At 35.9% G+C, this 15,111-nt stretch overlaps 1 protein-coding gene across 2 annotated transcripts; it reads left to right on the top strand.

The window, feature by feature from the left end:
• Nucleotides 1-969: 969 nt before the first annotated feature.
• On the top strand, nt 970-13,650 carry LOC144854169 (heparan sulfate glucosamine 3-O-sulfotransferase 1-like). 2 transcript variants are annotated; one of them, XM_078712064.1, is made up of 3 exons: nt 970-1,311; nt 10,699-10,803; nt 11,789-13,650. In XM_078712064.1, exon 3 carries the CDS (start codon nt 11,819-11,821, stop codon nt 12,998-13,000), a length of 1,182 nt encoding a protein of 393 aa, XP_078568190.1. In that variant the 5' UTR covers nt 970-1,311; nt 10,699-10,803; nt 11,789-11,818; the 3' UTR covers nt 13,001-13,650. The 2 variants fall into 2 exon arrangements, with proteins under 2 accessions (XP_078568190.1, XP_078568191.1); XM_078712065.1 differs by lacking the exon at nt 970-1,311 and adding an exon at nt 4,806-4,843.
• Nucleotides 13,651-15,111: the final 1,461 nt, after the last annotated feature.

Below are 15,111 nucleotides of genomic sequence, written 5' to 3' on the forward strand. Positions count from 1 at the left end.
CGAGATAAATATTACATGCATGAACGCCGTATCCATTTTGTAGCCTGCCTGCCTACCCTACCCCCTCCTTCTATCTATCTCTCTCCCTCCCTCTCCACCTAACTAGGACACATTTCTTCATCGTAAAAACCCATTTAATCTTACTCGCTGATAACTCAGAGCTCTGCATTGTCATATGTCCTTTATACATCCGGCCAAAATCATCGTATCATAATGACAATTTAATTATTTCGAGGATTTTTATTTTCTGTGCATTTTAATTTGAAAACATCCTAAAGATATTGCAGATGGAACAGTTTTGAGAGCAAGGTTTAAAAATGAAATTGGCCGGAAAATGTCAAGCAATTTTACTTATAGCCAGATTATCCTCCTGTTTATGATTCAATAGACTGTGACAATGGGATAAATAGAATTTGAACTTATTTGAATTACGATACGATATTTATTGATTTTCATTAGTGCTGTTTAAGCGTGATTCTAACTAGTGACGCAACGTAACGCAGCCTACGCAACGTAACAAAATGCCCTTCCAATAATTGTGTTTTTCCCCGCCTGCGTGAAATCAAACCTGCGGTGTTTGCAGCACTGTTGCGTCGTCGGTTCCCACTTGTGAATACGCAATACAGCACTTTGCGTCGTCAATACGTCGCTCTGCGTTGCGTTGTGTCGCTAGTGAGAACCACGCTTTAGTTTTCTTGCGTTTGTTGTTCCATGACGCGTGTTGCATCATTTATGCTGTATTGCCATCCGTCCGTCGTGCTGCTTTGTTGATTAGGCATACATACTTGTTTCATGTTGTACGCATGCGTGCATAATTAATCTTATACAACTTATTTAAATCACTTTAAGACATCAGGTCTATTAATACATTGTCAGCATGACAGCCATACAAGCCATTGTATCGACACAGCGTCGTACCTGTGAGGGCGTCGCGTGGAACTTGAAGCTTAAGGCAACAGGCACTTAGCTCCACAGACTCTTCCTGTAGTCAGGAAGTCAGGACGGACGTGATATCCTGCTGTAGAAGTCGATCATTTGTTGAACTATGTTTTATCAACTACGACGAGCTCCATATACATTACAGAATCAATAATGATTCATAACATTATCGAGGAGAATATGTTTTATTTTGTGAACTGATAAAATTGAACTTTGTTCGGTAGGTTGTTGATACCAGTAAAGTGTTTCTTGATTGATATATCACGATTTTGTTAACACTTACGCGAGTGTGACTTTGTGTGACTTTATCCGCTATCAATTTATCAGGATCAACATGCCAGGATCTTCGCCACTGAATTTAGCATGAAACTGGTGAGTTCTTAGATTTTTTTACGTTAAGTAAGTACATGCCGCTTGCATGCCTTTGATCGTACTCATCCGACTTGCTTAAAATTGACATTTGTTGGCGAAAGCTTGAGAGAAAAAATGATTTTAAATGACGGTTAATACAGGGAGATCAACAAGTAACGTCCAGTTACCTTTTATGTGTACCACTTTCAACCTTAAACACAACATTATAGAAGCTAAGCGATATCCGTCTTTCACATTCGATGTCTGGAAATGTAGATAAGAAAACATTAATATATAACATACAGACACAGAGGCCTGCGTCAACCGGCCACCAAATGAGTGAGTTTGGGCCTACTGTACGACGACGGGTGGTTTAAGCATGGTTCACTAGAACGCAACACAACGCAACGCAGCGACGTATCGACGCGAAGTGTTGTATTGCGTAATCACAAGTGGGTACCGATGACGTAACAGTGTTGCAAACATCGCTACAGCTTGGTTCCCACTAGCGACGCAACGTAACGCAATCTACGCAACGTAAGAAAATGCCCTTCCAATTATTGCGTTTGCCCCCGCCTGCGTGAAATCAAACCTACGATGTTTGCAGCACTATTGCGTCGTCGGTTCCCACTTGTGATTACGCAATACAGCACTTTGCGTCGATACGTCGCTGCGCTGCGTCCTAGTGGGAACCACGCTTACGGGATTTCACGCAACGACAAGGCAAAAGAACATCGGAAACATAGTACAGCGCGTACTCAAAAGTATGCTGGGTGAACCAGGTCACAGTCTACGGCATGCTAACGTTGACGCGCAACAAGCAGGTTTGATTTTACGCAGGCGGGGGAATACACAGTATTTGGTATTTGTTACGTTGCGTAGGTTGCGTTACGTTGCGTAGGTTGCGCTACGTTGCGTCGCTAGTGGGAACCAAGCTTTAGGATAATTCTTGAATTGTTTTTAATTATTTTTGTTATTTAACCGCATCTTTCAAAAGAGTAGACTGACGTATCTTCATTGCAACCGACTGATCGAAACGAACATTTTGAATTAGTTTCATGAATACATATGGTTAATTGAGGCCGGCCATTGACCTTGTTTTGTATAAAAAAATCGTGAATATCATAATAATTATCTACTTTTCATTTATAAAAATCAAGGCAAGATCGTTACAGTTTTAAGCTCTGTCTTCACTATCAAACTTTATGTGACAACAAAATGTGATGGACCCATATATGGACATGGTGATGTCATATCACTACCATATTCGAGCATATCACTACTATATTTGGGCTCATCTTTTATTTGTCAAACTAGTTTGATAGTGTAGACTGAGCTTTACTGTACGAATGCATCAGCGTTACTTTTATTGGCCAGCAGTGAGCGATAGATTACAATTGCCTCAAGTGGATACACTACTGTACGTTATAGGTGGTTAATTTTTCTGGAAGATTAATTGCATTTTTAATTATTAAAATAAATTACACTTCACGATGTCAACCATAACCTTTCTATCTACTTTAGCGCGTATCAGTCAATTATCCTTTTTATTATTGAAATAATATCTATTTTATATGCAAAGTACCGTCAAACGGGTTACACGTTCAGCTCGCGATGTCTCAGATGATTAGGACGTAAAATACTCGATTGATTTTGGTTAATTAATGTTCACTAGAAATAGGCCTACAATAGACTCACGTCATCCGTGCCGTTGTCATTAATCATGGTATAGGTGCTGATGAAGCGTGGAGAAGAAACTGCGTGTATAGTTATAATCATCTTATTTTCTATACATTTGAAATTTAAATACTGTTAGGGCTATACTGTATAAATTAATATTTTCTATACGTAGATTATCCTTCTCATAGTTATTAAGCTAAGCTGCTTTTGAGGTTTATCATCTGCTTTCCACGTGTTTCTCTTATTTGTTATACGGAGAGCAATACATTTATTCCACATTTATTTAGTCATCAATTACAGTAAATCATAATCACAGAACAACTGAAAACAGAGATCCTGCATAAAAAAGCTGTAGCTTCGTTTTTTTGACAATAGAACACGATCAATAGGCCTATAGTATAATGTCAGACAATTCTAGACGAAACCGACTTGACGTGATTCTGTTTATTGTTTTTTTATATACTATTTCCCTTTTGCATCTATTTTTATTTCACACATCTAAAAGCAACTTGTCAATAACAGGATGGACAGACTATTGTTTATTGTACATTGCACGAGATCTCATTTACAGGATGGTGGACAAACTATTGAGTATTATGCGCCAAGTCTCATTTTATAGTCTCAGGGAGTGGTGGAGAAACAATCGAGTTGTTAGTATAGGTAGCAGGAATGTATTGTCATTCCCCGATAAAGCTTGGTTCTCACTGGCGACGCAACGTAACGCAATCTACGCAACGTAAGAAAATGCCCTTCTAATAATTGTGTTTGCCCCCGCCTGCGTGAAATCAAACCTGCGATGTTTGCAGCACTATTGCGTCGTCGGTTCCCACTTGTGAATACGCAATACAGCACTTTGCGTCAATACGTCGCTGCGTTGCGTTCTAGTGGGAACCACGCTTAAGATATGCGTATATTCCATTACGTTATTATACGTTATCCACACGTCACACACCGGTATATTTATATTATGAACTTTGGTCTTTTTATATATACTTATTACAGTATCTATTATTTCTGACTAATTTAACAGGATGGGCCTAACAGTAATTCCTATTCCTATAAATTATTTGTTAGTATTGTTATTTTTACCATTATTAAATATGGAACGCCGTTTACGTAACATTTCGATGATATGGATGTTAATTATTATGCAATTTGTGAATTAAATGTGCTATTGAACTTAAACTTATTTGATTCAATTGAATTCAGTGTTTTTTTAATATAATTATTCTGGCTTTCATTCAAAATAAAGTTGTTTGAAATTCAAATATCTTCTTTTAATAAGTCTATATTTATCACCAGCCCAAATAATGCTATACACTTTGAAATGTTGTCATCGTGTTTCACAATACCGCTAATATTTATAACGAACGCGATTTCTCCTCATTGAAGTAATCACGTGCTCTTCGTGGCAATTACTCACTGGCGTAAACCGTGACATTTGCACACATTTTAACAAAAAGCATCAAAACGAACGCAAAAAAAAAATATCAAGACAAAGAAAATGATCAAAGTGTGATTTCATTAGAGTTTGATTGCTTCGTATAGTTACACGTACGAGTTTGACAGTTAAACAAGACGTTATAGATATTACGAGATATGATGTGCTGAAAATGAAAGTATGCAACGGGAAACAGAACTGAGAGAGGGTCACACTATTTCGACAAAGGTTATGTTCAAACCTGAACGAAACATACCTATGACGTGCCCGTAATGCATGTATCATACAGTCACATTGCACGCGTAATGTTGAAAGAGGTGGAAAGTGTAGGCCTACAACTTCATTTGAGGATAGCAGCTGATTTTGCCTTTCATCATTATTTTAACGAATAAAGGAAGTTGATGTCTGCGATCGAACGCCGCCTGAACCTAGGTGAGACACACAACGACCTTTATAATGTTATGATGCTAAAAATATAACGGATGAGCTTACATTTGTTCTTCGTAATGTTGATGTAGATTCGCAAAGAATAATATTAATATCTTCCTACGTTGCATCGCTTGCATAGTAATAATTATAACGTTCGACTAATATGTTGTTTTTGATGTCATAATAGAGACATATAGGGTCGACTACAAGTCACGAAGATTCATTACGTCTGCGTTTGGCACAGCCTCCGTAAAACCTCGAAAAGAAGCCCATCTAAGAAAGAATCCCCCTCTTTTGTTAAATTAGTTTCGTTTTTACTGTTCAATTTTTTGATGGTCATTTTATTCATGTTTTAAACCAAATCAATAAAATCATAAGAATACAAGTGTCAATGTTGACGTCTTTATAATTTCTTCAAACGTATATGGCGCCCCGTAGAGTATTGAAAGCTTGTTGAGAAGGCGTCTACGTTATAATGGGAACACGTGTGCGCGCCTCCAGAAACCTCACAACAAATTAAGGTACACTTATTGAACCGTAATTTGTCATGACATGTTCATACAAGTGTCATTCCAATTGAAATACCAATTAACGTTTTTAAGAATGAATAAAATAGTCTTCAATTATATGAGGCAGGTTTATTATTGACATTGGGTCTCAAACTGTTTTCAAATATCGTATTTGAAGGCTTCTTATAATTTAATAATTGACCTTAACCTACCACCGAGAAGAGCCAACCGGAAAAAAGGGGATAAACACAAATATAATATTTGTGTCAATGTAAATAACGAAGACAATACACTAATTAAAATATTATCTCGGATCTGATTTAAGGTCAAAGGTTAATCGATATTCAAACAAGAGGCGTTGTAATATTAATTAGAAACAACATATGTTTTGTTTATATTTAAAAGCACTACCACTCACAACTCATAACTCAAAGTTATTTTCAATAAAATCCTTCCAATTGCATTTGTGTTCAATTTATAAGCTTGAATAACAAATAGACTAAGGACTTCACGAACACCATGGTCAAAAAAAAAATTAATATACTTCATGGTGATCATAGTCATTTGATCGAGTCATCTTAACTTTTGTACACATCATGTCTTCGTTTATTTGGGATCTTTCTGGTGGAGTACCTTATTCTTGTATTTTAAGCTTTAAATTAGTTGATTTAGAATTAACTGCAGCAGGGCAGACTACAAATTGTTCCATGCACAGGAAAATATCACCATTGAATAGTTCGTTCCATTGAACTCCATGCTTTCTACTCTCTATTGACTATACTGGTATGCGTAAAACGAGGAAATATCGTTTTAACACTGTATCAAAAAGATTTGCAAAAGTGAAAATCGCAGTCGCCGATGGGGAAATGGAATTAATTTAATGAGAGAGATAAACACGCCTGTAGTACGGCAATTTCAACTGTCTACTGTATATAAATTTACTGCGATTAAAGAAACTAACAACTCTAACAATTTAGAGTTTACTATAAAAGAACACATAAATCACATTTATAAAGTGATGTCTGTCCATTTCTAAGAACATTCGCTACAATTAAATCACAAAACCAGGATAACGCTAATTACTGCTTATTTCGTATACTGTACTTTACTTTAAAAACCACGTGATGTTATTTGCCTTTATAGATATTTTAGTTTATTGTTGAAAATGATCTAAACTGCTGCTTTTACCAGTGTGTTTCTAAATCTTGCTTTACATTAAGCAGCTTGGTTTCCACTGTGACGTAACACGGGAACGCAACGCAAAAACTTGCGCATAACGCAATTATGACCAAGCTTCGGTTTTTTGACTAATCATACGTGACAGGTTCGTCGTCTGTGATTGGTCGAATTTACTTACGTTACGTTGCGTCCCGGGGAACCAATCTTAAATGAGCAATTTCTGATGTTAGCTGCCGTGTGATGGACATGGTTCGTTTCTAAAAAAATCATATGACAGCGATGTCCATTAAGATTCTATCTAGTCATTATTAACCTATAAAATATAGTACAAAACAAATCGATTACGTTTATGTCGGTGTCATATGGACAAATCTTTTCGGAAATTATTATTTCAATCAGACATTTATTAGTCCTTTCACCCAAATTAAAACTAGTTTTATGTTCTTTTTATTCCCCGAATATTGACATTCATTGACGATGTTAATATAACTGAAATTGCAAAAATAAGTCTCAGGAAAATAAATGTTTTTCTTGTATGTAGTTGCACTTCATTCACAAAATGAAATAACAATATTAATATTAATATATAATAATAATATTTTTCAGTAGATCGAAATTTCCTGAACTCTGTTCGGTTGCGAAAATGATGAAGGTGTGCGCATGCGCATTTTAGATATGAGAAGCGCATTTTAGATATGAGAAGTGCCTTTTCAATTTGAATAAGAATGTATTTTTTGATTTAGAATCAGTTGATGTTGGCTATGAGAGCTATTAAGAGAGTTATTTGGGTGTTTCCTAACAATTGAACGTTATGTTGAAAAGAGAACGTTTAATGTGTAAGACTCTTCCATTCACCCTTGAGTTCAAGTCTGGTCAAAGCTCCGGGATTTATTCCGGACAACATTTATAAAAATACTTTACAAAGGATCTTCTAAATAGGTCCATGTTTTAAGTGTTGCATCATTGGTTTGAAAGAAGAACGTCCTACTGATAATGAAAGCCGTTGTATACAGCATCCGGCGGAAGATATAAAAGTTATGAGAATAGACAACAGTCTACCAATTCATATTACCTGTAGGTGACTATGTGTTTTTCTGTTTTCAATTTTCATGGTCAATTGTGCCCGGCTTGTATTGGTGTAAAGATATTATGGTATCGTTGTTCTATAGGCCATGAAGAAGGACTATTATTGACGCTTATTAACCTTTCAGTCACAGGTCATATGATAAATATCAGCCCGGTAGGATGAAATGAAATGTATGTTCCATTTCTTATTGCTTTCAATTTATTTGAATCACGGGCAAAATAGTTTGTTTATTAATAACACCAATTTTGGCAGTCTGAAGTGTATGATGTTTTAGCTCGTGAATATCAGGAGTTAGCCAAGATTCAGCTTCAGGGACTTTTATAACCATGAAGTCAAAATAAAGAATCAATATACACTGTTAAGTCAAAATTATTGCAATTTCGTCATAGCCTGGTTCCCACGTGCCAGCAACGCGTAAGGAACAAAACGTGCATCACAGGTCATTTTTGGACCAATCACGACGCGATGGATCATCCAAGTTGTTGCTTGTGATTGGTCAATTCACTGCGTTGTGCTACGTTGCGTCCAAAGTGGGAACCAAGCTTTGGCTGATGAACCAAACATTAACAATTTTTCTAGTTTTAAATCCTTAATTGTGTTTGCTTGTACAATAACCTTAATCATTTTGATTCGATCAAAACCTTAAGAGATTTGCATGGATGTAAGCAGATGATCGATCGCTACTACTTCCAAGTGTGTTATTTTAATTTTAATGAAAATATGACGTTAATATTTATTGTGACGATCATCAATTCCCAGAAGGTATTTTTCAATTGGATTGAATTATGTAAAAACCAAGATGGCGCATGACGACGCCCATCCTCGATTTGGTTCATGATTTCACTGCTAATACACCTCACGGGCAAACACTAATCTCTAAGAAATGTCTCTCTAAAAAAACAAAAGGTTTAATTATTGAAATGTAACTGTCTACACTATACAAAATAGTGTGATATGCCCAAATATTATATGATAGTATTATGTCATCATCGTGTCCATATATACACATCACATTTTTATGATAAGGTAAACCTAATAGGAGGGACTATATTGAAATTTAGTCCTAGACCTATTTTAGACCTATTTTAGAATATGCTGCCCCTGTTTGGCATGGCGCTATCACTAAGGATATGTCCAAGTCTATTGAAAAGGTACAAAAGAGAGCATTGCGAATCATGCTAGGTAACAACTACTTGTGCTATGATCATGCATTGTCTGTTACTGGTTTACCTACTCTTGTTGAGAGAAGAAACAAACTGGTGTTGTCTTTCGGGGAAGGCTTACTAAAATCCGAGCTGTTTAGAGAAATACTTCCCCCTCTTCATAAGCCAGCTCGGTCTCTCAGATTCAACCGATTTCTAGAAGTACCTCATTGTAAAACCAGCAGACTTAGGTCGTCTCCAGTTCCCACCATGGTGGATATAATTAATAGGCATCACTAGCTCTTTTTTTAGATATGTTATAAGTGAATGTTTTAAGGTTTTTTATTCATGTATGGTTTATAATTTTATGGTACGATATCTAATTTTAATAAGATGTTTCTATTTTTATAGCAATTTTAACTAATTTTTATTTATTTGTAATACAATTCATTTCAGTCTTTGACTGTCGTTTTGTAATATATTTTTATATACCGATTAAATAAAAAAAATAAATAAATAAAATGTTACAATACGTCACAACCTGATTCTCGTACTGTTTACTAATCTACACATAATATTAGTTGTCCAAATGTATACCGACAATTATGGGAAAACATGTCAGTAATTTAAAACATATTCAATTTAGTACATATAATATTGTAATTGTTAATGACACACGTTCCGCCATAACGCGTGATTCACACTGCAGCATAATGCAACGACGTACACACAAGACAAGTATAATTTGACCAATCACAAACGAATAATTTTCCTCACTGTTACTTGTTACTTGTGATTGGCCAAATTAATCGCGTAGCGTGTAGCCTAACACGCATGCGTACATTCATCGTTTCATTTTCATTACCGCTTTTGAAGCCAAATGTCAAATTTCTTGTCTTTGTTGCGATGATATAAAAACTGAAAGTAATCATTATTAGGACAAGTAAACCAATACCACATCAATACATAGAATAATGGCGTCAAAACGTTCACATAATCTGTTCTCTTTTAGAACAGTGTCAGACACTAATGTGTCCTACATTTAAAAAAAAAATGCTGCGGTGCATGTGTGATATGAGAATCGTGTGAAGGTCTATTATGTATTTTAAGCTTGGTTCCCACTAGCGACGCAACGCAAGAACAGTAACGCAACGTACGTAAGTGATTGGACCAATCACAAGCGATGAATTATTCGAACTGTGGCTTGTCATTGGTCAACTCTCTAGTGGGAAACCACGCTTTATTTAGAGTCTTAATAACATTAATCCGCCAACGCATCATATCTGTACTTCAAATATTCTTTGTACCAAATTGCTGATGACGATAAAAATGAACAATCATTAAAAATGTCCCGATAGTAAAATGTCATTAGTGTCAGAGTTATTATTTCTGTTCATGTATATCACATTATGTTTTAACATATTATTGTTACGGGTCGTTTGTCTCTCTTTTTTACGTTTAGACATTCTACAAAAACATCTTGCTGAAGTAAATTGTTTTTACAAATTATTAATCGAGTTCAATTTAATGTCTGCTGCATGAGCGCCACTGATATACCATGACTGATTCGTCTGATATTTAAAAGTGAACGCTGCTGAATCGGAATTGTTTCATTTAAAATGTCCTTAAAACCTTCTGTAAAAAAAACCGAATAAGCTCTAAATTTATTTGATAACGCGCCGCTTTCAAACGAATGCCGCGCGCCGCATCATTCATTCACCGCGTATCTAAAGCTCTGTCTACACTATCAAACTTTATGTGACAAAAAATATATGCCTATATATGGACATGATGATGTCATATCACTACCATATTTAAGCATATTACACTTGTTTTTTTTTTGTCAAACTCAACTAGTTTGATAGTGTAGACAGAGCTTAAGTTTAAGTCATATTTGTAATTTTGTCTTCCTCTTAATTTAACAATTGTTTTCTTTTCCAGAATCATGTTTTGGATTGAAATGACTCGTGGTCTGTTGTTCAGTTGCTCGCCGATGTTTTGTACGACAAGAACAATGTTACGTAATACTGTGTAATATTTACGCAGGTGAGTCGAATGGTTTTTTTCAATAATAATTTAATCAGATCTTTAAGATCGGTTCCAACTTACGCGTACAACGCAATCAATTTCACCAATCACCAGCGACAGTTCGGATCATCCGTTCAGTGATTGGCTGAATTATTTGCGTTCTACTGCGCGTGCGTACGCCTTCCTTGTGTCGCATCATCCTAATGGGAAAGTACCAAGCTTTACCAGAAACTTACCATAGGCTATAGACACGACATGAAACATAATAATAAATCATTGGAAATGTATTTTTGACTTTTTGGTCATCGCCATCTTAGTTGGACGCAGAGACAAAGATGATCATGTAGCCTAATCATTACTTAGAAATGATTGAAGTTTAACATTTCGCGAGTTCATTAAACAGGTCAAAGTTTAAACTATATATATTGATAAAAAGTATATGACCCAACCAGGAAGAAGCAAAGCAGTATTGTTAGGGATGTCGTAGTCAACAAAAGGATTATCTAGTTTTACTTCCTTCCTTTCATTTTATAACCTCCATAGGTTTGGTTTCTTCTGATACAAACAAACCAATTGTACGCCCCTGGATAAACATCACATTTCCTTTTCATATACACAATAATAATATCTTGTCCACAACTTTGTTTTCGAAGTATACTAATTATGATAAACAAAAACGTATTTAAATTAAAGGTGTAAGGTTAAATTAAATGCTTGGCTGGACGTGTCATCTCATTGCGCGCATTGTGACGTCATCATATTTATTAAAGCTCTGTCTACACTATCAAACTAGTTTGACAATTGCGGTGTGATGCGCCTAAATATGGTAGTGATATGCCTAAATATGGTAGTGATATGCCTAAATATGGTAGTGATGTGACATCATCATGTCTATATATGGGCACATCACTTGTTTTGTCACATAAAGTTTGATAGTGTAGACAGAGCATTATAATTTATTTATAGGCTATTGTTATCAAAACTGTTTTATTTATCATTTCAGATCTACAAATTTTATACCGTTTTGCGATTCATGTTGACAACGATGACCTGTCGCAAATTCAAACGAGTTGGAATTCGAGGCATCAATAAACTAGTGCTACTGGTGATGACAATCCTAACGTCCTTTGCATTGATGGTTGCATTAAGCGTCACAAAGACCAGCGTTACTTTAGATGAAATTCGTCAAATTAGACGTCAACCGCTAAAGGTTGACGAAAACACTCTCGCGTACTCGCACAATTTACTAAACGACATATCACAGACAGACTCTAATAATAGATCTATGCAAGTACTCACGGGAACAATATTAAATGGAGGGCGCTCGACGGGAAGATTGAAACTAAAGGAAATATATAATCTAGTCGTCCATGGTAACGCGTATCAGGAAGTTTCAACCAATAACAAACACGAACATGAACGCGTGAAGAAACTACCGCAGGTGATTATCGTTGGAGTACGGAAGTGCGGAACAAGGGCGCTGATCAACATGCTAGCGATGCACCCTGATATCGTACGACCGTTGAATGAAATTCATTTCTTTGATTTTGATGACAATTACTCCAAAGGTTTAGAATGGTATCGTAAACAAATGCCCTTTTCTCATAAAAACCAAATTACTATAGAAAAAACACCAGCATACTTTACTTGTAAAAAAACGCCGGAAAGAGTGCAACGTATGAATTCGTCAGTGAAAATCATTGTGATCGTACGGCAGCCTACAATACGTGTTGTGTCTGACTATATACAAGGAGTTGTTAAACATAATAATAAGGATAAACCACCGTTTAAAGATTTTGCCGAACTTGTAATGGATAACGGTAAAGTTGACCAATTTTATAAGCCTATTCAGACTAGTATATACTGCGTGCATTTGTCGCGATGGCAACAATACTTTAATAAGAGTCAGTTTCATATTGTGGACGGAGACGCATTGATCACTGACCCGTACAAGGAGATCAAGTTAATCGAACGATTTCTTGGAGTTTCTGATTATTATTCTCCAGATAATTTCTACTATAACGAAACAAAAGGTTACTATTGTCTGCGCTGGGGTAAAGAATCACGATGTCTTGGTGAGAATAAAGGTCGCAAATCACTTTATCCTAACATTTCTGAGCCATTAATCGCCAGAATGAACGAATTTTTTGGTCCATATAATGAAATATTTTACAATCAAACAAGACATAGATTTAAATGGGAAACGATAACTTAAATTAAATTACTTGAATATAGGCCCTACTTGAAATCCGCTAGAATATTTCCACCCGCCTTGGGCAACTAATTCGCTTGCTGCTTTTTTACAAGACTGCTTTTTACTTTAATAGATTGCGATAGAACAAATAAATAATGTGGAATACGTATCGTTCTCTTGGAAGTTTATTATTTTGTTGGACTGTGACCTAATTCACAAATCAATCATGAAAAACAGAAGAAGAAATCGAATACGTAAATTTATTCGGAAATGCGCTTATTTAAGGAATACCCAGCCGGCTTTGTAAGTGGACTGGTGTGTTTCATGTACTAGGCCTACTTTGGTACAGAACAACATCAAGGTTAGGCCTCCACAAATAGGCAACCTTTCAATGTAACACGGCCTATATTGCTGTTAGCGCATTTATTGAAACAGATAGACCTCTGTGAAGATAGTGTTTTGCATTTTGATCGACTGCCACCGACGAACTGTACCTAATCTATTATAAAATCATTTCATTCCAAGCTATGCACTTATAACAATGCAATCGCCATGGTTTTGGTTAGTGTTATACAAACCTAACCGGTACAACTTAAATAGGCATACATGCCATTTTTAACAGTGTCTATCCTAATTATATTATGATAATAAAATCATAATTTAGAAAAACATTTCATGTGTTTCAATATATTGACTGGTTATCCGATAATTATATTCACTCATGTACAAATACAGTAGTATAATACAATAAAGACCTAATCATAATAATAAAAGTAAACAATTTCTCTTTCAAAATAAAAAAAAAATATTTATTTTCCGTAGATAAGAGATTCGAACCCAAGCTAGAGCTGAGAGTACTCAAAACAGAACATTACCCGTTACGCCACAAAGTACATGACTGAACCACTGACAATAGCCTATTTATACGTGCTTCATATTACGTAACTTATCGTTACGTCATAAATATGCATATTCAGGACCCTCGTCTTGAGGGAATGAATTTATATATATTAACTTGGTTATACACAAGATAACCGGTTAGCTCAGGCAACTGAGCGTCATGTTAGTAACACGAATGTCGTGAGTTCGATTCCCACGCTGATCGGTGGAATAGAGTTAAAGCTATGCGAGCAACTGTGTTTGGAGTTCACAGAATTATACGTCCCCCTTTCCACCACACATCATGAGGCAATAACACCAATGCATCTGGTGATGTGCTGGAAACGACCCCAAAAGGCTGTGGCAGGGCCTTAGTGCTGAGGGAGAGGGAGAGCACACTTTAACATCTTTTTTTTTATTTTGCCTTTCGCCACCTAAATTTTATGTTTAGCGCACTCAATTTTAATAAATTTTATTCGTTACGCGTTTAGGTAAGAATTTTTATATCTCACCGTTTAGTTTGGTATGTCGTGCGATGTTATGCAAATGAGTTTATGCAGGTGTAGTGGGGTAGACGGTATTGTTATTCATTCGCGGTAAACACACGACACTGTTAAATTTTGATTTTGTTAATCTTTTACATTAGAAGATTATTATTCTACCGTACCACATTATGCTGTATTTTGAAATATCCGTTTCATACAAGATATTTTGTACTATATGTTATAAATAAATGTTTATGGTATTTCGCGTTCTGGGGCCGCACCGTCCCAGAATAAATATGTTTTAAACATATAGTTCTTGAATGGGGCTTGTTAATGGGGACTGATGAGATCAAATATAGAACATTGTAACGATGACCATGTGTCTTATGTAATTTTTTTTATATAATTTCAAATCATGATGTAAAGTGATATTTTTCGGGCGGGAACCTATCAGCTCTAGTTTTCAAAATTGTCTTTGCTTAGCATTAAGCATGGTCGAGCTACTGTGTTTGGGGTTCACAGAATAATACGTCCCCCTTTCCACCACAAAAGCAAGTCAATGCATCTGGTGATGCTGTGGAAACGACATTATATGTCTCTGCCACAGCATTGAGGTCTTCCACGACATTACCAGATGCTGGGAGAGGACACAATGACAAGGTAATACTGGGTCATTTAATTTTTTCGATCTCGTAAATTTTATGCTTAGCGCCCTCAATTTTAAGAACATAAAGACATGTCAGCAAATTAGGAACAAATGTAGAACGT

Source organism: Antedon bifida, chromosome 10, assembly GCF_963402885.1.
Source record: "Antedon bifida chromosome 10, ecAntBifi1.1, whole genome shotgun sequence".
Lineage (NCBI taxonomy): Eukaryota > Metazoa > Echinodermata > Crinoidea > Comatulida > Antedonidae > Antedon > Antedon bifida.

Coding starts and splice junctions, on each gene's coding strand:
- LOC144854169 (XM_078712064.1), top strand. CDS start 11,819: ATGTTGACAACGATGACCTGTCGCAAATTCAAACGAGTTGGAATTCGA.